Raw genomic sequence first — 27345 nt, 5'->3', positions numbered from 1 at the left:
CCCACTCCATGTTACAGCTATTCTTCAGCGCATGGGTGCGAATAGGTACTTACATGCAAGATTTTTATGATGCAGAAGAAGACTTTGTTAGTATTTTTTAAGGCAGGATAAAAAGAATATAAAAAATCTGATTAACAATAGCATGAAATAGATTATAATTTCTTCTATAGTTTATATCATTGTTTTGTCAAGTAGGGTTGACCAGTTTTCAGGGATAATGTAAGAATCAATTTTAATAGTTTCGGTTAAAAGTTTTATTCGACCTCGTGAAGCTTAGCACTATTTCTTGCAATATTTAGTGTAACTGATTGACAAAAGTGCCTTTTATTCACACAATTGACCCTGTCCTCTCACTATGTCTCCCAAGTTATGAATAATAGAAAGAATTTTTATTATTTACAACTTGAAAAAATTTACCTTTCTGTTCTCGATTTCCACTAGTCACTTAAAAAATGATTGTTGGATTCTTCAAGTATATGCTGCATTAATTTTTTCTGAAAAATTGAATATTCATCAAACTTTTAAATAATGGAAGTTGCCAACGTGTATCTAGTCAGTATATAAGTTTACTATAATAGTTACTTCATCTTAATCACTAAAATGAATGGTTTAATTTTAAAGATATTTTCAATATTATATGATGTACACTGGATGCACTGAATATTCTTTCAAAATATTGCCACAACTATTGTATACTTAAAATTTTTGTGGATTAAGACAAAACGACCATCTATACAGTCAAACGCTCAAAAAGCCAATGCTTTTACATTAAATTAAAGAATTTCTATTGTAGTGTCCGGTGATAGGCAAGATATGCTAATAGTATAATAATGGGCGTAAGCTGTGTGGGCTTCAGTCAGGTAACTTTCAAGCGTATTTTTGTTGGTTTTGTCGTCTTGACAAAAATGATCATGTTTTAGACGTGATATCATCAGAACTTATCTTTATTCGCTACGTGCACAAGCTGAAAAAGCGATCGCAGCATTACCTGTGCTAATATGTGAAACTAAACGATATGTTTGTCTTCTGCTAGCAGACTGCTAAGCATTACTATCATCAGAAAGTTATGTGTTTATACATCGACAATTATTTTAAGGGTTAAATTTTTAATAAAATTATGAGTAGTATGTACATATTTTACTCAGGCATGTTAATTAAAAAACGCAATGAAATACATTGGATACTGTGTATTTCTTAAAGTTCTTACCTGGGGCCTGATCCTCTAAGCGTATCGTATGAACGTGTGTACATACTGTGTGAACACGATGGTATAGGGCTAACGGAGCTCTCTGATTGGTCAGAGGCGGTCTGTGTTGACTACATTGCAAACTAATAAAACATATCTCGTATCACACAGTACACGGACTTGTGTTGAAGTAATACTCAAGCGCTTATAGTGCTTGTAGTACAAATTTTGTCCTTAGTTATTCACATAGGATTGTACCACTTGAGACATTGTATTAGTTCGTGATATGATAAACACAGAACCTTTCGTGTATCTATCGAGGTACTGTGTTCCTATAGGTATCAAGCAAATATCGCGAAAATATTGCCTTCTGCTGTGCCCGACCAATAGTTCTCGTTTTTCCCTTGGTGGCGCTGCTTCAAAATTGTGCACGTAGCGAATAGTAAGGCACAAACTTGCGAAGTGCTTATACAATTGTGAAGTGACTTTTTGAACAATTTTGAAATAAATACTTATTTCAACCATTTTTAAATATAGTAGAGAAAATAGTAGAGAAAAATTAAAGATTACAATAACTGTTCATGCTACAGTTCACAAAAAAAACATTTGTATAGTTAACACAAGTTTTTTTTATTTTACACGACGTTTGAAAATTTAAAAGTATTAAAAAATTTTTGAAGAACATTTAAAATGATCTACGTCCATAGTCTGATCATAGAATTACGTCTAATCGCAGCAGACTTGTAAAGTACATAATTTAATAAGTGTAGTACACTCTATTGCAATAACATAAATTATTTTTCTGAACCATTGGATTAATGAAAAATATTTGTTCGTTTATATAGGTATACCTATATTGTGAATTTCAGTGCTACCACGACAAAACTTGATGAAAAAAAATTACTCCCGAGTTGGCTGCTTCTTCAACCCGAACCTGAGTTGGCTCCTTTTCCAACCCAAATTTCGAGTTGGCTCCTTTTTCACCAAGTATCTGAGTTGGCTATGTCTTTTACCCAACCGTCGATATGTAGTAGAAACTACTACACAGGGTTAGCCAACGTAACTCCGATCCTTTTACTACACTTATGTAGTAGAATCAACCGAACATTTACGTAGACTGTACTACATTTTTCTCTCAGTGTGATGAGCCACCTTAAAGATCGCTTGTTAAATTGTTTTCATTTAAAAGACGTAAGTCTCGAAAAATACAAATTTTTATTACTTACTCAATTTAACTTTTTTAAAACTTGTTTTATGCTCTGAAAATTGAAAAAAGAATTCTAGCATCTGAAAAAAATCAGTTCTTTTTCTACAGCTGTATGCTTTTGTCAGGACCTAAGCTTCAAGCCGACATCTCAATAGTTTTATCTCTTTGGCGTCGATTTAGATTCGCATTTACTACTGATGTTATTAAGATGTTTCGCCAGATAAAGGTTCATCAGGATGACGCTGACTGGCAACGAATACTTTGGCGAGACAACACTAGCAAGCCAATTCAGGATGACAGATGCGTCACGGTGACGTACGGTACTTCGTCTGCTCCCTTTCTGGCTCTTCGGGTTATGAAGCAAATTGCAACTGACGGTTCACTGGACTATCCGGAAGGTGCTTCAATTCTTCGTCATACACTTTACGTTGACGACCTCTTCGGCGGAGCGGACACTATCAATGAAGCCGTACGCCGCCGCGAGCAACTGATCAATCTCCTGGGATCAGCTGGCATGGTCCTGGATAAGTGGGCAGCAAATTCCTTGGATCTGCTAGCAGGTTTGAATCATCTTCTGCAATTGAAGTTGAATTGAATCAAAACGAGGTAAAATCTACCCTTGGTATTAAATGGCTTCCAAAGGACGATGTTTTTTCGTTCACAGCAACAGTAAATCAAGCGACTTGCGTTACCAAAAGGTCGATATTGTCTGAAGTCGCTCGATTATTTGATCCTCTAGGTTGGTTGGCGCCCATGATTATCGTGGCCAAAGTAATCATGCAAGATCTTTGGCTGGACCACATCGACTGGGATACGCCTGTTCCTGATCAACTTCTATCCCGCTGGTTTGAATTCCAAGCTGGACTCACAGAAATACCGAGGATCCGGATTCCACGATGGCTTAACACCCTGGAAAATGATGACTGGCAACTGCACGGATTTGCCGACGCTTCGCAGAGAGCGTATGCAGCTGCTCTATACGTAGTCATTCCAGGACGCCAACCCATGCTGCTCACGGCAAAAACAAAGGTCGCTCCCACAAAGGTCCAATCATTGCCACGGCTCGAATTGTGTGGGGCCACATTACATAAATATTTTATGACTTTTAAACCTTTTCTGCTTTCGTGACCTGAAGATACGAAGGTCACGAAATGAGCAGAAATGGTTTTTAATGCTCGAAAATTTAAATGCACATTTAAATTTTCCTCCCTGGATAATAATGCTCCAGTTCCGAGAAATCTCCCTTTCCTTCTTTATGTGGGATTGGCAAGTGATTAACAACCAAAAATCGACTATTAAGTAATGATAATTTGTATTTAACAAAATAATGTACAAAATGTAATTTGACCAAGAGCTCGCTACGAGGAAACACGAATCTCAGTACGTGGTATAAATGACGAAACTCGAGACGACGATGTAGCAAGTCGTTCGAAAAGGCCTTGGACTTTAACATAAGCAAGAAAGACTTTAAAGGGGCTCAGCTCGAGACGACGATGAAGATAGTCGAACGAGCTGGCCTCCAAGAATCAGGCTGAGCCTGTCAATTTTTTAACTCATTAACAAATCACCTCTACTCAGAAAAGACGGGCACTATACCTTAGGCGAATAGTTAGCGACGATGAGAAGGCTGCCCTGATCCTGTCACAATGGTTGCGAGTTTAGCCTTAGAAAAGGCTGTAGCGACTTTGAATATCAAGCTCGACTACGCGGGAGCGACTTGATACTTGAAAGGTCCGCGTGCTAGTAGAAGGAGCTCAGCCGAACACGCGAGCTCGCGAGCAAAAGTACTCGGCGCTCAAGGCCGGAGAGGGAGAGGAAGCACCCACACCTCCGGGTATTGCACTAATTACCCGAGTCAACGACCAAGTGTGTGTACTCCCACCACTCCAGGCTCCTATCTCCTCGCGCCTACATTAGAACGCGTTAACTACACTGATCCCGACAGCCTTCTCTCACAATATTCACTCTTAAGTGAACATATCGCCCGCCTTGACGAATTCAGCGTCAAAAAAAAAAAAAAATTAATTAATAAGATAGGAAAGCCTAGTGACGAGTAGAAAATATTTCCTAGGCTACTAACGCTAAAAGTAGCCTTACAAAAAAAAATTAAATAAGCAATATTGAGCTATACTTATACAATGCAAGATTTAAGCAGATCAAGCTGCGTTTAAAATGTAAAGTTGCAAAAAAAAAAATATGTAAGTAAAACGCAGTATCTAGCCTATCGCGAAATCTACCGAATGTCTTGGCCTTTATACAATTCAATATATTTAATCGCTCACTCTGCCTTGCGAGCGCGTTTTGATTTGATTGTGAATCGTTAAGAGTTCTGGCTCGGTTGGCAACTTAACCAGTTTAACCACTGGTCGTTTGAAGGTTGAACTGGCAGTTCTGACAGTGACCGTCCTCACTAGCCCGTCTGTGCCTGGATGTGTTTCGACTATCAGTCCAAGACGCCACTGGGTAGGTGGGGTGAGCTCATCTGTCAAGAGCACAACGTCACCTGTTGTCAAATTGGGGCAAACATTCAACCATTTGTTGCGACGTTGCATTTGATGGAGTACCTCCTTCTGCCATTGCCGCCAGAAGGAGTTGCGCAGGTTGGTCAACAGTCTCCAGCGGTTGTTGAAGGAGATGGGCTGACTTTCCTCATTAAACGGCTCCAGATGGGCCAGCAGAGAAGTTCCCATCAAAAAATGAGCCGGAGTGAGTGCCACGGCGTCAGTGGGGTTGACGCTTAACGGACACAGAGGCCGAGAGTTGAGGCAGGCCTCGACCTTTGCAGCCAATGTGGACAGCTCTTCAAACGTGAGGGTGAGATCGCCAACTACTCGGCGGAAGTGGTGCTTAAAGCTGCGCACCGCTGCTTCCCATAACCCTCCGAAGTGTGGAGCCCGTGGTGGAATAAATGACCACTCCGTACCTCGGGCTGCTAGAGTCGGCATCACACTGTCCATGAATGGCGAGGCTTTGGCGAAAAGCGCTTGCAGTTCCTTTGCAGCGCTTGTAAAGGTGGTGGCGTTATCGGAATACAGTTTTTGACAAACTCCTCGTCTTGAACAAAATCGATCGAACGCTGAAATAAAACAACTCGTTGACAGATCAGAGGCTACTTCAATATGAATCGCTTTTGTGAAAAAACAAATAAATATGACTATATAGCCTTTAGTTGACTTAGCGCCTCTGCCTCGGGAAAAAAGCACTGGAATAGGGCCTGCGTAGTCCAGTCCAGTGACGGTGAAGGCTCGTGTTGGAGTAGTTCTCTGGGCTGGCAGGGAACCCATCAGCTGTTTTGGACTTCGCCGACTATAGCGTGTGCATTGTATGCATCGTCTAAAGACTCCTGTAGCTACTGCGTGTCCGCGTGTGATCCAAAGAGATCTATATATGTGAGATAGCATCAATTGCACCCCTCCGTGCAATGTGATGTGATGCACTTCCTCGACAAGCCTCTTAACAATGATGCATCCTCCAGGCAGCACGATTGGGTGCATCTCGTTGTAAGAAATCGGTGAATGTTGTAACCGACCTCCAATTCGAATCAATCCGTGAGCACAGATGAATGCATTGAGTCGAGCAAGTGGGCTCCGCTTGAAGAGCTGCTCGCCGGCCAGTAGTTGCTTAAGCTCCTGCTTGTAATGTTGATTTTGAACTGCGCGGTAGCAAAAGATTCGAGCTAGAGTCCAGTCTTGATAACTCAGCTTTTTGTGGGACTGACTTTTATTAAGGGCTTTCAGACGCCACGAGCTGCAGAAAGCTAAAATGCGCAGGATCTTACTGAATCGTGAAAACTTCTGCAGCGTTGATAAGCAGTTGCATCCAGGGCGTGTAGGGACGCCTTCGTCGACGCTTTCTTCTAATGCAGCGAGGGCATGCGCATCCTCAACTGTCTGAGCACTGAGTGGCATGTTGGTTGGCCAAGTAGATTCAGGCATGGACAGCCAATCAGGTCCATGCCACCAAAGCTTGTGCTCAGCAAGATCAGCCGTTGAGACACCTCTTGAAGCGCAATCAGCAGCGTTGTCTGCAGATCTGACGTGTCTCCAAGTCGCTGTTGGTAACCTTGTAATTATCTCGCTAGTACGATTGGCAATGAATGTTTGCCACTTGGATGGGTGTCCTTTCAACCATTCCAACACGACTCGTGAATCCGACCAACAGTGAATATGTGCTGGTGGTTGTTGACTTGCGTCCAAAGTGTGTGAAATCAACCGAGCTAGTAATGTGGCCCCACACAATTCGAGCCGTGGCAATGATTGGACCTTTGTGGGAGCGACCTTTGTTTTTGCCGTGAGCAGCATGGGTTGGCGTCCTGGAATGACTACGTATAGAGCAGCTGCATACGCTCTCTGCGAAGCGTCGGCAAATCCGTGCAGTTGCCAGTCATCATTTTCCAGGGTGTTAAGCCATCGTGGAATCCGGATCCTCGGTATTTCTGTGAGTCCAGCTTGGAATTCAAACCAGCGGGATAGAAGTTGATCAGGAACAGGCGTATCCCAGTCGATGTGGTCCAGCCAAAGATCTTGCATGATTACTTTGGCCACGATAATCATGGGCGCCAACCAACCTAGAGGATCAAATAATCGAGCGACTTCAGACAATATCGACCTTTTGGTAACGCAAGTCGCTTGATTTACTGTTGCTGTGAACGAAAAAACATCGTCCTTTGGAAGCCATTTAATACCAAGGGTAGATTTTACCTCGTTTTGATTCAATTCAACTTCAATTGCAGAAGATGATTCAAACCTGCTAGCAGATCCAAGGAATTTGCTGCCCACTTATCCAGGACCATGCCAGCTGATCCCAGGAGATTGATCAGTTGCTCGCGGCGGCGTACGGCTTCATTGATAGTGTCCGCTCCGCCGAAGAGGTCGTCAACGTAAAGTGTATGACGAAGAATTGAAGCACCTTCCGGATAGTCCAGTGAACCGTCAGTTGCAATTTGCTTCATAACCCGAAGAGCCAGAAAGGGAGCAGACGAAGTACCGTACGTCACCGTGACGCATCTGTCATCCTGAATTGGCTTGCTAGTGTTGTCTCGCCAAAGTATTCGTTGCCAGTCAGCGTCATCCTGATGAACCTTTATCTGGCGAAACATCTTAATAACATCAGTAGTAAATGCGAATCTAAATCGACGCCAAAGAGATAAAACTATTGAGATGTCGGCTTGAAGCTTAGGTCCTGACAAAAGCATACAGCTGTAGAAAAAGAACTGATTTTTTTCAGATGCTAGAATTCTTTTTTCAATTTTCAGAGCATAAAACAAGTTTTAAAAAAGTTAAATTGAGTAAGTAATAAAAATTTGTATTTTTCGAGACTTACGTCTTTTAAATGAAAACAATTTAACAAGCGATCTTTAAGGTGGCTCATCACACTGAGAGAAAAATGTAGTACAGTCTACGTAAATGTTCGGTTGATTCTACTACATAAGTGTAGTAAAAGGATCGGAGTTACGTTGGCTAACCCTGTGTAGTAGTTTCTACTACATATTTATGTAGTGTAAGGAAATTAGCGGTCAGTTGAAAACTATTTAACAGTAAATAGTAGGAATGTTATTACAAGAAATGGAAGATACAAATTCGCTCTTTCGTTTGAACCAAAATGTAAACAAAGTTTCTTTGTACTTTTATACGGAAGAAAGCGAAAATAAGTTGAAAAAATTCATAACCTTAAAAGTGCCCGTCTTTTGTGCCAAATATTGATCACGCATTTAATTTCGGATTCCATTCCGCATTAAATCAGGAAAATTGTTCGAAAAAAATTGATGCAGTTTTAATTTAACAATTAACAACTGAAGAATTTTTTCGTGTGGTTATCGACAACACTCATGCAGTAACGTCTCCTCGTCTTGTATATATATACATACACACGTGCGCGCGCACAAACACACACGCACACACACACATACACACATTTATGTTTCTGTTTTCCGAGCGCATGGCATTACGTGCTTCTTACTACAGCGTTTAGTTGAATCTACTATAGTAGAAAATTTTTTGTAAATTTACTAGATTTAATGTTGGACAGAAATGCGACCCATATGAAATGTAGTATATTTACAAAAAAAATGTAATATTAAAAAAGGGTGGTAAGTTTACAACGACGCTTGTAATACCAGAGTACGACTGATGTTTCGGCCGTACTTTTACAAATACAGTAGTGACTTTACAATATCGTTTGTAAAATTACGGTGCGCTTGTATAAGTACAACTGCAGTAGTAAAAATAACATTTGAATAGTAAGTTTACTAATGATAGAGGGCGTGACTTACACCTTCTGTAGTATTTTTTGAAATGAAATTGTAAATGGATAAATAAATTCAGTCTACAGTGAGAATAAAGAACGAAATTTTATTACGATTAACAACAATCTGAAAATTGTTTTACAATTTATCGGGAAAAGGGTTACAAATCGTTATGAAAAATTTTTTTTTTTTTTTTTTTTTTTTCTTCTGAATCTTATTTTGTGTTGATAACTTTAACGTAAAACTTTTTTGTTAACGTCTTACAATCTACTGAGACGTTAAATAAAATAAAAACTTTAAAAAAATATTAGAGTAACAATAGAACTATTCGTTATTACAATCTGTACATTAACTTCAATTATTGTAACCTTACTTTTGAAACTGTAATTCGCTAGTTTGCAAACAATAACTGAAAGAACGAAACTTACATTGCGATATCGACGAATATCACTAATAAACTGAAAACCGAGAGCAGCTGCAAGCCTGCAATAGCACTTCGTGGTGTTTTGTTAAATCTTGTAAAAGTTGTTTTATACTTACTTTTGTGTTCGCAATATTTACATTCACAATGCGCAGCCTCTGTGCCTCGTGCCTGGATATATGTATTATGTATAGACTGTTACAGTCTGACTGTATAGTGTATCTTATTCATAAATCCATTTACGTACCGTTAGCTTATTTTACAAAAAGATTGTAAACTTACTATTACGCAGTATTAAAATTACTAAGGAAGTTGTAAAATGGACTACAATCTGACTTGTATATTTACTACATTTAATATGGGTCGCAGTTCTGTCCAACATAAAATCTAGTGAAATTACAAAAATTTTGTACAACTACGAAAATTTTTGTAATTTTGCAAAAAAAATTGTACTTTTACATTATTTCATTTAGTAAATTTTTACAATTCGCTAGTAAAGCTTTTTTACTGTGTACACACCGTTAGTCAACCACCTCAAAAGTCATGTAGTAGCTGTTATCAAATAATGATAGCTACTAAGTATGACTTCTTTTTTCTGCTAGTGCATGCTTGTATACTGTCCGTTTGTGTGACATTAGACTATTATACCTGAAAAAATTTAGTAGCGGGCTCAATATGTACACCTGTAAGTACGAATCCGCTTGTTAACGTGCCTTTAGTTTCAGACTTTTAACACGTCATATGTTTTTTCGCTCGGCAACCTTCAACTTTCACAATTTCATTAAAAAAACGATTATTCAAACAACTTACTCCTAGTTTTTGTAGCATATGGCTCGATTTTAAGCCAAAAAAGCTAAAAATTTTGGTGAAATAATCAAAATGCCTTATAAGACCAATGCTAAAATTTCGAATTTTTGAATGTATTTTTTTTTTTTTTACTTTGGTGGGCAATATTCTCTGAAATTGAAACTGTAGATCCATTGAGTGATACTTTACTATAAATATCAATTTGGATAGAATAGTTCGATTTTCAAAAAGGTGATGAGCCACCTTTAGGGGCAATTTGAATTATCCATCAAATAATCGTTTTTTCAACATTCAAGAAACCTGGTGTTAATTTTTCAGAGTTATGCAATTTTGGAGCTGGTAAAATATCTCTTTAATAACATTTCTATTATTTAAAAATGTCAGGTTGATATAAAAATGAAGCTATAAATGAAATTTCAGCCCAATCGGATGTAATGCTTTGAAGTTAATCAATTTACATGTCTTCATAAGTAAGGGTTATACTTTTTTCTCTGGAAAAAATGTATGGCACTTCTGTGAAGTATTACAGTACTAAACAATTGTGGGATGTAATTATGTTGTATTTACGGCCGTTACTTACGTATTATTATTATTATGTATGTTATGTTGACAATGTTGACATAGCGGCAATCCATGATTTTATTTTTTCCAATCTTGTAGGATACATGAAAACACCAAACAAAATTTATTACCATATACCGGCATTATGCACACTTCAATTACTGATGCATTTAGTCAAATCACTCTCCATAATCTTTTTTTTTTTTTTTTTTTTTTTTTTATTACAAAGTATTCATGTAACTCCATTCAGTCTGGCGATCTCAGCGAGGGATAATTTCTTTTACTTGGTAGCACCATCTGAAATATACGTATAGCAATTTAAGCATTTAACATGCTTGTTCATTTATTACTTCTCTCACCAGTACCCTCCAAATGTTTAATAAATTTGTATCAAAAGTTCATTATTGAGGAGGTTTGAGAGTAATAATAAAATGCAGAGATCACAATGGCATTGAGTTTTCTTGATAGTATAAAATACGTAAAACTTATACGAATTTTTTAAATATTAGTTATACGTCATTTTCAAAAGAATCAAACAAATGAAAATCATGTGATTAACATAGGCTCTTATGTGACTTAACCTCTTTGTTTCACTTGCATGGACAAAAATTTTTGAAAAATGTAAAGATATAAAAAAGAATCTACCTACTAATTAATTACTGCTTAGTTATTTAGTAAGAAAAGTTTTGAAGCATATTATAGTTCATTTTAAACAATGCTTACTTCTACGTGCGTGGCTGCTGCATGCCTGAATACAGTACTGGATTACTGGAGTCGCTATGTACCTATTATTTTCTATCTCACTTGCTCTTTGTTTCCCTAGAGTTCCTAGATCAACAAACGCATGAGCGTTCACAATGAACGACAGAACGACTGCGTGTTGATTTCATATAAAATTAAGCAACAAATAACTTTTTTTGGGTCGTGAACTTCCCGCCGGGTATCAAGAGAAATCGTACATGCCACTCGGCAGGAAAATAGCATATCACCGTCCACGTATTTGGTAATATACACGGGGACGGGAATGTTATACTTTGCTGCCTCGTGGCGTAATATACTGTTTTGTCAAATATTCATTGTCAATTTTGTAACCGATGGAACTTCTTTAAATGAAGTGTCTCTGGCAGTACTACCACTAGAACTATAAAAATAAAATTTTTTTTCATGCATCAGCAAACGTCAAACTGTCAATTGGATTCAATTTCAAAGCGTAATTTAAACATGTATACGTGCGTCATAACAAACATTCAAAAACTCATCAAAAAAAGGCACGTCATAACGGATGAAAAAATAAGTGTGTATCAAAAGAAATGAACAAGTCAAGAGATTTGAGAGTAGAAAAGAAAGAAATGATACATTTGGGCAGTCGGGGCTAATCCTATTTTCATTAGATCCGTTAATGGTTAATGGGTGGCAAAGTGGTCAGCGACCGGAACAAGGGCTAAGTCCGTCTTAAATCTCGGCGGAGACGAGAGGAGGAAGGAGCGGGAGAACCCCCTTGCTATGGCACACCGGTCCTTACGCTATTTTGCCCACCAAGAACTCTCCGGCAACAGCACGCGCCTTGTAATCCGCAAAGGATATAACCATCGAACGCTCTGCTTTGGGGTGTTTCTCTTCGTTCCTACGTTCTCGGTTCGTCTCCACATTGTTGGTTGCATGAATGATTGAAAGGGTGGGAAGTTGAAAATCAGAGAGTTACGTAGTACTCGTATGGCTTTCGTCTTTTGATCGAGTTGGTGAAATGTTCTTATGGAAAGGAACGAAAGCTTATTGATCGATAAGCAACTTGTCAGCCCTTGGACAATGAAATCTCTAATCATTTTTATATTCTAGGGCATAGCATTTTATTACAACTGAACATTCTTAAGGCATTTATAACACAAGCAGTAACAAGAATTCTAGATGAAAAAAGAATGATAAAAGTTGTGCGTAGTTTCACTTGTGATTTCACCCACCCAACACAAGACCATCATAGCTGGAAAAAATCCTGATGAGATGTGTCATAAAGGTCTACCTCAATTTTTTTACAAACTTTAGTTGTGAAGTAGCGTATTTTGTGAAAAATGGATGTAATATCCAGATAAATAGATACCTCAGTAAAGAGATCTATCATGATGAAGTCGCAAAAAACGTATACCGATCCATTTCATCGATTACATTTTTAACACCAGTCGAAACTCACTATACATGTTAAAATTTACCAGGAGTCCCACCAGATGTTGTATTTAAATATCAAGATGACTAACTTTGAAGCCATTAGATCTTGGTATCATGACTGAAAGCAACGAAAGGAATGATCTCATGTTAGGTTCAACATCAGATTCTAAGTACGAGAGACAGCTAAGATTTTCTCTTCACTTCTCTTCTCAGAGACGAGTTATATATAAGAATTTATACTTTTTTTCTCTAATCTTACCAAATAGCTTGTCTTAGTTTTCTTTCTCATTTGTAAAATTTTCTGTACAGTAGAACAGTAGCGAGAACACTTTTTCAAGATTTAGGCTTTCATTGTGGCATAGACTTGAAAAAATATTGAGCAGACATATACTGCAAGATGATTACTGATTTTTAATTGATAATTAATGCTAAAGCTATATTATCGTAACATTATGTACTCGTACCATGTAAGATTGCCACTTCCTTAGGGTGTGCATAGGGGATGGAATAAAAAATTGGGGTTCTGCTCCGATCGTATATAATTTGAGGGTTTTCTTCTCTATCACGTTCATGTGCACAAATGTATCGAGCCTATAGCATCCTAAAGCGTCGCAAAGTTAGGCTACGCGATTCTGATCCCAGCTGAAAATCATAGCCTCGAGGGCACAACAAACTTCCTCCTCCACTTAATCGTCGGCCTCCACCGAACCGAACTACATTGTAATAATAATAATAAACCCCGGTTTCCTCTCTCCTCTTCTTGCTTTGTTTTGCCGCCAGCTAGCTGCTACTACTTGCCTAAACAAATAGGAGAACAACTGTGGGATTAGCAAAGATTATACATATAGATTCAGCCAATACAATAACATTGATGATTAGATATTTTTCAGTGTGTAACATTACTCGTACGTTTTTCCGTGAATCTTAAACAACAAAATCGCCCACGTTATCAAAGTTCAGTTTTACTTTTGAAACAGCAATTGAGCACATACATACCGAGTATACTCTTAAACTATGAACAGTAGATTCAACATTTTTTTTCCCCGACTTGAGCATAACAAAGATTCATTTCATAAAACAACAGTTGGGCTAACTGTTATGAGAATCAGACCTTAGACTTGCTACGTAAGGCGCCTTCTTCCTCCTCTCCTTCCTTTATCGCCTTCCCCCCTCTCTCTCTCTCTCTCGGTCTATATGAAATAATTATTGCGTGGGGATTTGGCTCGTCGGCTATTGTGGCGAGGATGCAAACAAGAGAAGGACACGGGCAAAGAAGAACGCGAGTAAGCAACAAGAGATGAGAGAATGGCCGAGGCAATTTCCGCGTGGTTATAAATTATAAAATAATCCTACGGTTAATTCCCAGCCTATGCTTTGCCGCTCTCCCTCTCGATGCGGATGTTTAATTGAAGTAATAAACATCGATTTATTACGATTGCTCTGCTTCTAATGCGCATTATGTTCAATGCAAAGTCCGTTCGTCTTCTTATTTTATAGTTGGGGCTGATTTATCGCTGCCTTTGTGCTGCCTTGAGTACTTTCGATCGTATACTTTGGAGAATATCATTGTTATCCCACATATCCATGTGTTTTCTCGAAGGAATATGTTTTTCGAGTGATGATATTATGTAAAAAAACCATTGACTCTACAATATCTGGAATAAAAATGTGTTGATCGTGTGAAATATGTCTTGGAAGATTGTAAAAAGACCAAGGAATGATTCGGATGCTGAGAGGGTTTTTCTGGCTTTCATAAAAAAAAAGTAAACGTAGGGTGACGAATGCGATGTTTGGATTATGAAGGAAAAGACTAGGTGGGCTTTTTATGCCAACCACTGGATTCGTCAATCTATTATTGGAAACAAGAAAACCGCATTACATCGTTGAATACTTATACTGTATTGTATGTACCCATACGTATGTTAATCTTAATGCTTTTTTATGAGATTTGTCTGAAAGTCATCGATTCTGAGTCAGAATTTCTTGTACTACTGTGAAAAAAATGAAACAAAAATTTATTTACTCATACGTTTTTTGACTATTGATCGACATAGAAATATTTTCAAAACAGTTTATCCCCTTTTCAACTCCACTTACAACTCGTCTATACATAATATAAAAAGAGCAACAAATATGCTCGCACGGAATTAAATCATCGAGACTAATTGACCACGACTTTCATTTCCATTACCTCTACTCTGCTCCATAAACTTTGCACATACCACGGTTCACCGTCATACAGATTATAGTCTCATTTGATATTCTAATCTCAATAAAGAACCAACGTGCTCCTCTTTTATTCTGGTTCGGATGAAATTTTCAGCGTCCCCCTCCTGCGAAGAAATAATTCCGTTGTGATTCATGATGCGTGACGGTATTGCCGGGTATAATCGTGACCTTAAATCAGAAGCACGTGCCTCATGAGCCGCGACGCTCTTGGGCAGCTTGCAGCTAATTGAAATTCGAAAGGAATGTGTCAAGATGCTTCCAACCTCCAGTAATGCGAAAAGGAAATACACTACCATTAGAGATTATAAATCTTCCTTTTATATTTTTAATACGCTTGTACCGGTTGAGAGGAACACTTTTAATTACATTGAAATGGCATATTCTTACTCAAAGCTAAGAGGTGCAAGTTCTAACACTAACGAATACACCCATTTCTAATCCGAGTGAGGTATCCGCAGCTCATTATTTTCCGCAATCTTCCGAGGTCTCCCGAGTACTTCTGGTTCCATCAAATATATATAACGACCAAGGCGTAGGTAATGAGAAAAAAAACTTTTGTACTCTCAACACGTTAATCCCTGCTCGGGATCCAAGACACGAAATAAGAAGCACAGGGCAACAACTCACCTGGCCAGCCGCTGTTGTATTAATCCCTGAAAATTTAATGCCCCCCCGCGCCCTTCCCCTTGACTAATTTCAATATTCTCTTTCCTGCGTGTCTTTTGTGCTAGAGCACTGGCATAATTGATTTCCACTCAGTACCACAGTACACGCGGTTCTCTGTTTCCGCGACAAAGTCGTTTTCCTCGCGCGGCGGGGGAATATTTCTCTCTCCCCCCCGAAGCTTGACGAGATAAATCTTTCGGCAGTGGCGCCTCAGCTCGTTGAGAATTTCTCTAATTAAATTATGCAAAATAAACGGGCTTTCTCCGTGTATGCCGGTACGCGGGGAGTGCGCTTTCGCCTCCGCACGAGGAGTGTAAATCATTTTTAGAAGCGCGCGCGCGCCTCCTCTTCTTCGTTTTTTTTCTTCCAGCTGTTGTGGTCGCAATGTTCGATGAGGTTGCAATTGTACTCGCGCAGTTTGATGAGGGAGCGAGACTTTTGTTTTACCCGTAGCCTCGTCGATGTTGTGCTTCATAAAGTTTGGTGAGTTATGCGGTGGGATTGCTCATCGTGATTGTAATGTATGGGTCTCGAGTAATGGAAAGAACCTACAGAGCAGAGAACCTGCGGGTTACATTCAACTTATTTTTGTACGCTCATTATTTATTACCATATTTTTTCCAAGCGACGTATATGTCTGAGATACAAATTTTAAAGTGCGAGAGAAACACTTCCACAGAACTCAGAAATCTACATACCTTCAAATAAGTATGATGCAAGAAACGCCAAGACTTTTAATAATACATCATTTAACTACTGCGTGTACCGAGAGGCTGCGCACTCTTGAAGACTCGATGAAGGGTCCAAAGTATTTTCTAGACTTTTACAGTCTTTGAAAGACTTTGAACGACTTTTTTAGTCTTTATTAACGACTTTAAGCCATACGCACTTTTGAAGTCTAGATAACTTTTAGTAACATAATTTTTAGTGACTTCAAGAGTGCACACTAAAAAGTGTAATAATTGTTTGTTCCCATAGTGCTGACAAAATAGTCCGTGAACGAAAAATGTTAACATAATCAATTCCAAGGGATGTTAATAAACTCACGAGGCATCAGTATTGTGAGACAGCACGTATGGACTTACATGCAAAAACGAATAGGCCTTTGTATGAGTTAAGCTACTTTTTTTCCTCCATTAAAGCACAAAAAAAAACCAACAAACGCCCACGCCCATGTGAAATCACTCACGCGCACGTTCCCGATAACCATCACTGGTACAAATAGCTCATCCAAACTCATGAAAAACACCGTGAACTTCCTAGACCATCCATCCTCGGCGGCATCATCCGTGATAATTAGTCCTCCAATTGAACGCAATTCCGCCGATTCGATTAAAATATTCATCGAGCGCCCGCGCCAATTTTCCCTCTAGAAGCGCACAACGCGCGCGTGTATCATCGACTCCCGGAAAATTTGCATGGGAATTAAATTGGAAACGATGCCGAGAGTCCCGATAAAAAGTGGCTTAATGAAACTCGTCAAGTGCCCCCCCCGCTCCGTCCGAGCCTCATACGGCCCGAGCACGCCAACGAGCCGCGTTGGACCAACAAACTCGAAAATCGCACCCCGACACGCGATAATTTCCCCAAATCCAGAGACGGAAAGCAAGAGTCGCGCTGATGTCCCATCGGCGGGTAATAAAGTTCAATTAGGCTCGCTTGGATGAAAGACAGACGGAAAAGGAAGGTAGGAGAGACGATAATCTAAACGATCGGCAAAGTGGCTGCTATATTACGACTGAAGGGTGGAGGAGGTCGCGAAATTGGCAATAACGGGGTGTATATATACACGCTCGGCTGCAGCCGCCAACTTCCTACTCTGGTTAACATTCAAATTGAATATTCGCGGGGCCGATGAAGAGTTAAGCACCTCCGTCTGTCTGCCTATGTGTGCACCCATACAACCATTGTTGAACGCACGCCAGCTCATAACTTGGCAGGTATACACATAGACTCGGCCGCCAGAAGACTGGATAAGAATATAGTAACGGTGTAGAGAGCGTATCCTCACGATGAATTTCAAGTTTCGTAATGAGAAAATTTGCTCGTATGAGGTCCCTACGGTCCGCAAACTCAGCATAGATGGCGTACTAGTGTTTAAGCGAAAAATGGACTATCCGTGATCTCCTGACGTCAGCGTGACAGATGTGTAGTCACATAAGTAAGTCCACATTACCGTATATTGTCGTCACTTATAGTAATAGTGAGCTATGCTGAGTTTGCTGATTGTAGGGACTTCATTCATAGATCGATTAACACACAGCGTTTGCGCGTAGTCGGCCAACGAATCCGTCCCGTCGACAAGTCGAGGGCAATGACAAAGCCGACGAAAAAAAGGGCTCGCTTCAGCTTATGGACTGTTTGCTTGGGAGTTTGAGAGTCAGCCGTGGGGGCTGAGCGCGAGAATAAGTCGGAATCTTCGTCGACACGGCTCGTTTAGTCCTCCCGTCTCGGATTCGCGCAACTCTAGCAGGGAGGGGGTGAAAAAAAAAGAAACCAAACGGAGGGGGGAGCCGAGCTACTCCAGGGCGTTGGGGGAGAAAAAACATGGGGGCGAGGGTGCGCCCTCGGTTTTTTTTCTTTCCTCGTGCCGGCAAGCCACCAGCGACGAACGAATTAGCCCTTGGTCTGATTTGGACTGCCACGAGTGAGTTCTCTCCTTCCGCCGGAGTTATCGTGTTACTCCCCCAACCCCGCACACGGTTCTTTATTTTGCCCGAGAAAGAGGAGGGCCACTTTCACAACAGTGGAACTCGAGAGCGGGACAACCACCCGCTGCTGGAAAACAACCGGGTTTTACACCGACTTACTCCACCTGGATTCTGGCGTGTCAATCGAGAGGAACTTTGAAATGAATCCGTAAAATCCCTCCAATCACTGGAACGTACGAGTCTTGATAAACGTAAACACAATCGAAACGAAAATTAAATTCGCAAGGACGAGTCTCTGGTGGCTCAAAGGTATATATGTGACTACGGAAATCAAGTGCACACCTACGTAAAAGTAAGTACCCCATCCTCGTGTCCCAAAGTCCCGTCGGACCCGCGTGTCCCTCCAGAACGGCTCCTGGCGTAGTCTTCGTCACACCACTGCCTCGGAGACTCGAAATGGCTAATTCAGGCTCCCCAGAGAAAGAGAGACTCGAAGAAAGTGCGTACCCCCCGTATCCCTTGCTCTTCCGTCTTAATATAATTCTAGTCGAAGTAACTATGCGAGCGCTGCCGTTGGATTTAATCACGGAACCAGCGAAGCGCGCGATATTCCGAGGGTGCACCTAGCGTATATGTATAGCACGTAAGCGCGCGAGCTGAGGGAGATCCAGACCGGTCGTCGACGATGAGAAGGACTCTTATTGCCAAATTAACCTGACCTCGCTCTTCTCTGCGAGAGTCGGAGTAACGTTCGCTCTCTCTCTCTCTTTCTCTCTCTTCGAGCAGTGTGAATTTGGTAATTTCCATCCACGGGTTTGGTACGGCTGACCGGATCCTCGGGTTGATTAAAAGCCGGAATGATCTTTGGATTGCTGCTGATTAAACTGTTGCGAGCTGGTATTGTAAACGTACGCAGCAAAGTTTATAATTGGAATGTGGATGGTTAAATTTGGATGGTTTACTTTGTAGATTGATTGGTGATGAACGTGTTTTGTTCATTTGTTGATAATTGATGATAATTAACGTTTATTGTCGTTTTATGCTTACAGCTGAACTGCAGATGGATGTTCTGAGGGAGAGACAGGTGAAAGACAGTCTGGAGAGGCAGCTACAAGACGAAAGGAAGATGAGTGGTGAGTGACACATTTTTAATATTTAGGTTACACGATGTCAGTAAACTTATTACACGAATTTCATGACAAAACATGTTATAAAATTCATTTAGACTGAAAACCAAAGAAATGACAAATTTTCTTTTACAAAAAGCAGGATTTATGACACAAAAGCATACTTACATGTTTAATTTATATGATTGGTTCGGGTTACTGTTAGATCATGTAACTCTAGATCCTGGACGACTCTACGAGCTTGAAGATTTATTTGTTCAAACCCATACGCTTTTCTCCAAACTAATATAACCATAGTATATGTATTTCTACTTTATCAAGTATTTTATCATACCACAGATCCTTATTCGTTTGTACATGCCATGTGTTCCGGATAGATCAAGCTTATATTTTTAAAGTAAAATATGTGAAAGTTTGTCTGTCACGTACGTGTAGTAAAATAAGAAAAATGTGTTCGAATGTAAATGACGAGCGTTGTCACGTTAAAAAGATGTTAATTTTGGTTAAAAAAGACGTTCAGTTTTACCACCAACGACAATGACTTAGAGTCACATTTTGTTTGGCAACAGTAATTATTTTGTCAAATTCGATAATTTTCCAAAGATGTTTCTTTTATTGCGCCAAGCTGATTTTGTCAGCTACACCATGGCTTTTCGCCATACATTTACATTCATATAAGGATTGATCCTGTAAAGTGGGATGGACGGCATACTGAGATGACTTTGATCGTCTGTAATTATTCATGGATCTTATACCAGTTCAATAAAACACAACAATTTCAAGAGAAACACGTCAATAAAACACAAGTAGACTCGATTGGTTTGGCTGACATTATTTCTTGTCAACTACATTGGTTCACCATAATTTTTTACACTTGTTATCCAATAAGGGTTATAAAATACATAAATGTAACTATTGGTTATTGAAGAAATCCAACTTAAAAAAGGCCACGGCTATACTTGGATTTCTGGTCACGGCAGATACTCCGTGCACTGCTTTTGACTCTCTCTCGCTCGCTCTATATGCAACTATCGAACGGCTTTCGAAGCAAACAAAGACAGACGAGCGTAAAGCAGAGCGATACAAAGCGAAGGAAAAGGGAGGGTGGGGGGAAGGTAAGGGAGGCCAAAGGGGTTAACTTGGTAATAAATCAAGAAGCCGTAGAGAGACACATCGCGCTATAAAGTTCCTCTCCTGTTATTCTAGCCTCGCAACTTCCCACTACACATCCTCTCCGTGGACGAGCCGTAATACACGTATAGAGTGTCCTCCATCTCGCGGACGGGATGGCCAAGGGTTGTATATTAGCGTAAAGTCATCCCCGAGCACATCTCCTCACCTTGGGTATATACCCTTCTCTCTCTCTCTCTCTCTCTCTCGCTGTGCTGAGTTGGTCTTTCTCACGATAAGGTCCTTCGCGCGAGGCGCACCGTGTAATGACAGAGGAAGAAGGGCACACTCATATAGAGAGCCCAAAGGCCCCGTGATCGCTCAGCCAAGTTTGTATCGGATGTCAGTCCGTAATAGAATAGTCCTCTAGCTTCCTCTACACGTATATTATGACAGGACCAGCGCGCTTATACTCGTCGCATCCTTGTGTCGGTACAAACGCTACGAAGCAGCCCTTGGCTGCTTGACTCGGGTATACACTTGGTCTTGGCTCTCACTTGGCCAATCACTGCCAAGCTGCGAATATCGAACAGTAAAATTCTGCATACCATGTCGTTATTGATACTCGTGGAAAAAAAAGTAAGCTTTTTCCATAATCTAATCTTTCCGATGTGCCTCGGTTGCAATCATTTCTTACGATGCAGCGCCCTGATTTGACCGAGCCCGCAGCAGCTGTTCGTTATATCTCCCAGTAACATCGATCCTGCTCTCCCCTCTCTCCTGCACCACCACCACCACTTGCCTCTTTTTTTTTACATGGGATATAACTCGGTACTTTTTATGCGCAACTCGGTGCATCTGGTCCGCGCAATGCATTTTCAAGATAAAGCCCGCAAGTGCGCACTTCGGATTCAATACGCGGCGCGGGCTCCTCGTCTCTGGCCAAGGTAAAGTATGCATCGGGCGTAGTACGCGCCAAGAAAGTTCGCCCGACGCGCAGCTACAGGTACGTACACGTGTGTGCGTTGGCTTGACTTTATTTATATTTATGAGATATGTGTGTCGGTTCTCGGGGCTCCCGAGCATAATAACGCCCCCCTCTTACCTTCTTTTCTTTTTTAGCGCGCGGCGCGTGTACTATAAAATTTGACGAGGACTCGAATATTCGTGCGTGAAAAATTAATTATCCCCGAAATTGGTGGATAAAATTTTATCATCGACGGCAGCTTGAGGCGCTTTTTGAGTTGATGGCTTTAAACGCGCCCGAATATGGGGTACGTGGAGGCTGGTGGAAATTTTAACAAAGAATTTAAATTGAGATGTATTTTCGATTCAACTCAAGAAGGTTTTCATTGGAGTAAACTTTGAGAAGGACACTGTGGCCTCCTTGTCTTACTTAAGTCTTTGACTTTTATAGACAATTGCTAGGGGTTTCTTGTTCCAAGGAAATATGAAGATATTCTCAAACAAACCTTAAATTGTATTTATTTCCAACCGTTTCAAATTCATATCTTATTTGAAGTAAGTCAAATTAAAATGTTCATACTAAAATAATCTCATAATTCGTAGAGCAAGTGTTGATTACACATCGTACTTATCATCTCATAGGTTCTGAACGTGGCTATAAAAATACGAGGATCGTCACCCGTGGTTGTAATCAACACGGCTGTAAGTTTTCATCAAAAATTATTCAATTCAATTTTACGGATGTTCATCAAAAAGTACAAAATAACAACTGCGTCCTTCGATTTTTCTAGTTTGCAATAAAAATTTTATGCATAACTTTGCCAATAAGATCCCCAAAAAACTGGGAAATGCCAGAACAAAAAAAGTGAAGAAGATCCTCGCGCGATGCGCAGCATTTGCGCCTTCCCTCACGTGCAATGGCTCACCTATAGCTCCGTATACGTATGTTTGTCGCACCACGAGGGAGAGCTATCGATGACACCGCGTTTTCTGTATCTCCCCCCCCCTTCATTCCCAAATCCAGCCAACGTTAGTCCTCGCGACACGCGACTTCATTTTTCACGAGCTTTCGCGGAAACGCTCCACCCCCTCGAGCCTTCGGGATTCAATAAGGACTATGGATGCGCGACACGGTCTGACGTCCGGACAATGGCTCGGGAAAGGGATGAATACGTGCGTGGGCACTTGTTAAGAAAAAAAAAGCAGTAATCTACCGTCAAACGCCGGAGCTTTACGCGGTTTCTTCCAAACTTTGGAGCCATCGCTCTTTCCCTGCGACGCGAGTTCCCCCGTGTGAGCTTTATTGTCCGCGACGGAGGGAAGAGCTTTTCCAAAGAGTAGGGGACACCGATAATCGTTGGAATAAAGCTTTTTTTCCCATACAGGAGGTGACTGACAATATTTGTAGAGTATTTGAAGTCTGACGGTGGAGAAATTCATGGTCCACGATAGTCCACGGAACTATATATACATCGCGAGGAGGTGATGTGATATAATGTTGGTGTCCAGCAATGAGGAAGGAAAGGAAATGAAAAGGTACGGCGGTGAGTGCTGTGGGCCGCGGGGGGGAGTAACACGAGACTGAAACAACAGCCGGTCCATTAGTCAAGCAGGTCCCGTGTGTCAATACATGAATGCGACGACGACAGCGATTCCTTTTTTCCCTGCTCGTCGATGTCACCGCTGACCGCGATATGTTTTCCCCGGCGCAAATATACCTTACCTTATGAACCTCTATTTGCTGTGTGGGTTTGTGTGAGTGCACGCGTATACCTACTCTCGTATTGTATGACAGTTCGATGTGAAGACACATCCCCTCTCATTTTTTTTTTTTTTTTTTTTTTGTCTATTCTGACATCTAAATGTCTTTGCCACTGGGAATCTTTTGTTTGTTTCCGAAAAAGGAGTGCTACTCGCGTGAATGATAGGTGTGCATTGGGTACGGCAGTTTTTACGAGGTATGGAGTTATATTTCATTCTACGTATCATCTGTAATTTCCAAAATCCATATCTGTATACATATTTTATCAAATAAAAGTATTGGCCTTTCTACTGAGTGACTGAAATGTTAAACAGTAGATTATTAGCAATCTCCTTAAATTTATTTCATGCTTTTGGAAATTATGGTATCTTATTCTTTGAGAAAAAGTAGTGCTTTCTTACTTTTGTTTTAACTAAATTTGTTACAATTGCTCGAGTTAATACTTTTTAGAGTTTAAAAAATAAAAAAAAAACCATCTCTTTTTTCTGAGGAGACAATTTTCAGCATCTTAACACAATTGAGTTACGATCATGACTAGACAGGGAGTTTGGCTTCAATCATAATTAGCTTATTCGTTGGATTAAATGTATCCTGGAGTAACAAAAATAACAAACTACGCCTGAAAGTAATTATCAAAGTAATAATTACCTATCAGCTCCTACTATGAACCCCTTAAAAAAAATGTAGTCCCTCCCACCTAAGGGTAACACACATCCACACCCAACTAAAAAGTACGAGTCGTTACATGTCATTCAATATTTCTTCAGCACGTCTCTAACGCCTTCTTATAAACACAAAAAGTGCGCCAACCCATCAGCCAATAAGTAATACGTGCCTTGTCGCCTAACCCACACGTATATACACGTAAGGTGATTGATGAGCCACAGCCGGTCCCTCCAAAACACATTTCCGTCCCAATCGAACTAATGACCGTCACCGCCGCTCTCCACTTATTTTCGTGCCGAAGAAAACGCGAGCCGCAGCGCTAACAGGCATATACCTACATGACGTCGCGACGCTAACGAGGGCGTTCCCAATCTACTACCTTTTCTCGTGGACCTCCGTTGCGCGTATAACGTGGTTTAACAAGTCGCGTCCATAAGTAATCTTACAATCACAAGACTTTACCGCTGAAGCGCAATAAATCGTGTAGAGGAGAAGAAGATAATCCAACAAAACTTCGGAATGACTCGGCAGTACATGTGTATCAGGGAGTCGGGCATTATTTCGCATTAGCGGGAGAAAATTTCAATAAAAGCGCGATAAATCAGAGCACCGCTCGTTTCGCGCGTTTATAATTAATAGAAGACAGCCGAGCGAGCTTTATACGTTTGCGCCGCGGCTCCTCCCCCCCCCCCAAAACTCTCGGGTTCCATAAATTTTTATACAAGAAAAGAAGAAGCTGTATATACAGCAAAGAACAAGCCTCGCCGAAACAAATTACTTTCTGCCTTTCGTTTTACGAGTCGACTCGCAAGGAGGAGTATATGTACGGGCATTGCAGTACCACCGCAAGCGTGTATACTTATACACAATGGACGCATAAAAAAAAAAAAAAAAAAAAAAAGAGAGAGAGAATCTTAGCGAGAGATAAAGAGAGCAAGGAAGGGAAGAAAGGTATTAGCCTATTTAGCGGACTTGCTGGGCGTATTGTGCGCGCCTGTGCTTTTTGCCGGAGAGAAGAGGGTGCCAAAGCATGTAGAAGGGAGACTTTGAGGGCACCGCAATAAGGCGCGCGTGCTGGGAGATGACCTTTATGGGGCTCCCCTTCCCGTCTTTGCCTCCGTTGCCTTTTGTGTATGTGTGTGTGTGTGTGTGTGTAATCGCGACAGGGGCTTGTATACGCGAAATGTACATTCATTTGGGAATTTTATGTGCACAGCGCGGCAATAGTTGTTGATTCGCCTTGCGGTGGGATTACGATTGCGCGGGGGTGTTCTGGGTAGCGATGGGGTAGGCAGTGGATTAGAATACTTTTTGCAGGGAAATACCGGTGGTCCGGTATCGTGTAATATTCGACTCGATTGTACCTTGAAGAATCGCTGGTGAATCTTTACCGAAAAAATTTTGAAATGCTTGCTACTCCTTGAGTCATGATGCTTTCTAGGTCTCGCGTTGAAATTCATTTAGTATCTATGATAGAGCTAATATACGAATCAACAAATTACTCATCTTGGAAAACAGGTATTATGCATGATGACCCCTGTAAAACTTAATAAAAGAAACAGCACTGCAGAAGAAGCTATAGTTTAAAATTGTATTTGAGAATCATAATACGTGGATGATGAAAGGTAGGGTAATCGCGAAACAAATCCAACTCACTGATATATATTCATCTTATTGCAAACTCTACCCGAGTGTCTCAAATTTGTTTTTCCCACAGACATTTGCAAAACTTGGACTAAGCTATAAGTAAAGTTCTTACACTTTTATACCTGTATTTTTGCTGTTGACTCCAGTTCAGTGGCGTCTCTTTTTTTTCAGGATTAATACAACTTTGGCTCTGAATTCTGCTTTTTGATTCTCTATAGTCTATTCACGAAAAACTCCGAAAGACCATTAAACGTTTTTCCAATAACTGTTGTAAAACATAGTTGAAAAAAATAAAGAGTTACCCACATGGTTTTCGGTCCCAGGAGGGTGAGATTTATCGAGACCATCTTTTTATGCGTAGCATTAAAACGCTCCGTATGGACAAACACAAGCTCCCGGATAAGTTTCACCGGTGGCATTAAACGTCATTCGATACGGCTACAAGCAACAACCAAGGGAACAACGCGCCACTCGGCAAAAAACTTCCGAATCAACTCGCAACCGCAATTCATCACCGCAGATAAGAGCATCAAAATCGCGAGGCCCTCCACTCCCACGCGGCGTACACAATACAATCGAAATTCGAGCGCAATAGCAGCAGCAGCGGCGGTAGCTTCATTGCACACCCGCAAGATTAATCGTTGCGGAACCGGTAACAGCAACAACGCCACGAGGTGGTTGTTTGACGCTCACCCGCGTACGTATACATATATACATAAAAGACACAGTCGCACGCGCGCGTAAATTAAACAGCGTAGGTGTCGAGTCGAGAGGGAGAGGTCCCCCAGGTCCCAATTACGCGAGCGACATCCGATATCCTGGCATTACCCGCCCGCTTAGTTCGAGGGAGGGAGGGGGACTCGGTGCATAAATCTCACCACTGACGCCGAGCCCACGTGCTTATTCGGTTGCCATGTATACACACGCTTCGCTGGGCAGTTTGCGACGACGGCCGTTTCCGAGGTCCGATTGCTGCTCATGCGACCTGATCATCTCGTCGAGGGGCACAAAAAAATGTGCTGATTGCAGTTTGTTGACCATCACTGCTGCATCCGAGGAAGGTATAGTGCACCGGAACAGCTGCAGTATTTTGTACGGTAAATGTGCAATTATTTCAATGTTTGTATTATTTTACTTATTTTTCATGTTCTCTCCTCGTTATAAGTTGGAAAATTCATGTAACTGTAGGCGTTTACTACAAAATGAGTTTCAAAAAGACACAAAGCACATTTTGGAGTTCTTGATACTTGTTTTAAAACTATAGAAAAAGTTAAATTGGGGTATTTGTTGATATCTCTGATGATTCCTTCGATATTTTACTGATTGCGCTCAATGAAAAAATAAAAGAAACTGCGGGAACAGGTCGATTACACCTCAGCAATTAAGCAAACAATCAAGTCATCCAACTGTTTAAGCAGATCTAGAAATTGATGTTGTGACGTATAAAAAAGATGCAACAACACTTAGCCATTGAAAAATCCAAACTGATCAAGTTGAGTGTCGGACGTTGTTTTTACTCTGAAAAAAAAAAAAAAAAAAAAAAAACAAAAAAAAAAAATTGCCTCCTCTTTGAAGTAGTAGAGCTCCGTGTAATTATTCTTATACTTTTTTCAATTTCACCGTTTAGCAGCCCCAAACAAAACACGCTGTAACGAATTCACAGCACATAAAAGAGCTACTGGAACTTAAAATAGTCGATAAGGCGACATAGTGTATAGCTAGAATGGCGTGTACATGCATTGTACGTGTTTTTTATAAAATACCAAAGCCGTGACTGCGAGAACTCAAGGGTGCGTGCAAAGTGTTGCTGCCAAAGGAAAGCCAAGCCGAGCAAAAGGCTATTCTTAAAAAAAAAAGCTTTGGTCAAGCCACGGCTAAGTCGCTGCGCGCACGGCTACAACTTCTCAATTCCTTTGACGCGATTCAGCGCCCGTA

At 40.7% G+C, this 27345-nt stretch overlaps 1 protein-coding gene across 2 annotated transcripts in view; it reads left to right on the top strand.

The window, feature by feature from the left end:
- The window catches only part of dac (dachshund family transcription factor), a 392393-nt gene that overhangs the window by 282514 nt on the left and 82534 nt on the right, over nt 1-27345 (top strand). For both annotated transcript variants that reach the window (XM_089591784.1, XM_089591754.1), the window contains one exon: nt 19182-19265. In XM_089591784.1, the coding sequence (XP_089447910.1) occupies nt 19182-19265 (84 nt within the window). The remainder of the gene's footprint in view (nt 1-19181; nt 19266-27345) is intronic.

Source organism: Copidosoma floridanum, unplaced genomic scaffold, assembly GCF_036245765.1.
Source record: "Copidosoma floridanum isolate Cflo_tuat_1 unplaced genomic scaffold, Cflo_Japanese_pri ptg000001l, whole genome shotgun sequence".
NCBI lineage: Eukaryota > Metazoa > Arthropoda > Insecta > Hymenoptera > Encyrtidae > Copidosoma > Copidosoma floridanum.
This window is presented reverse-complemented; position numbering and strand designations above follow the sequence as displayed.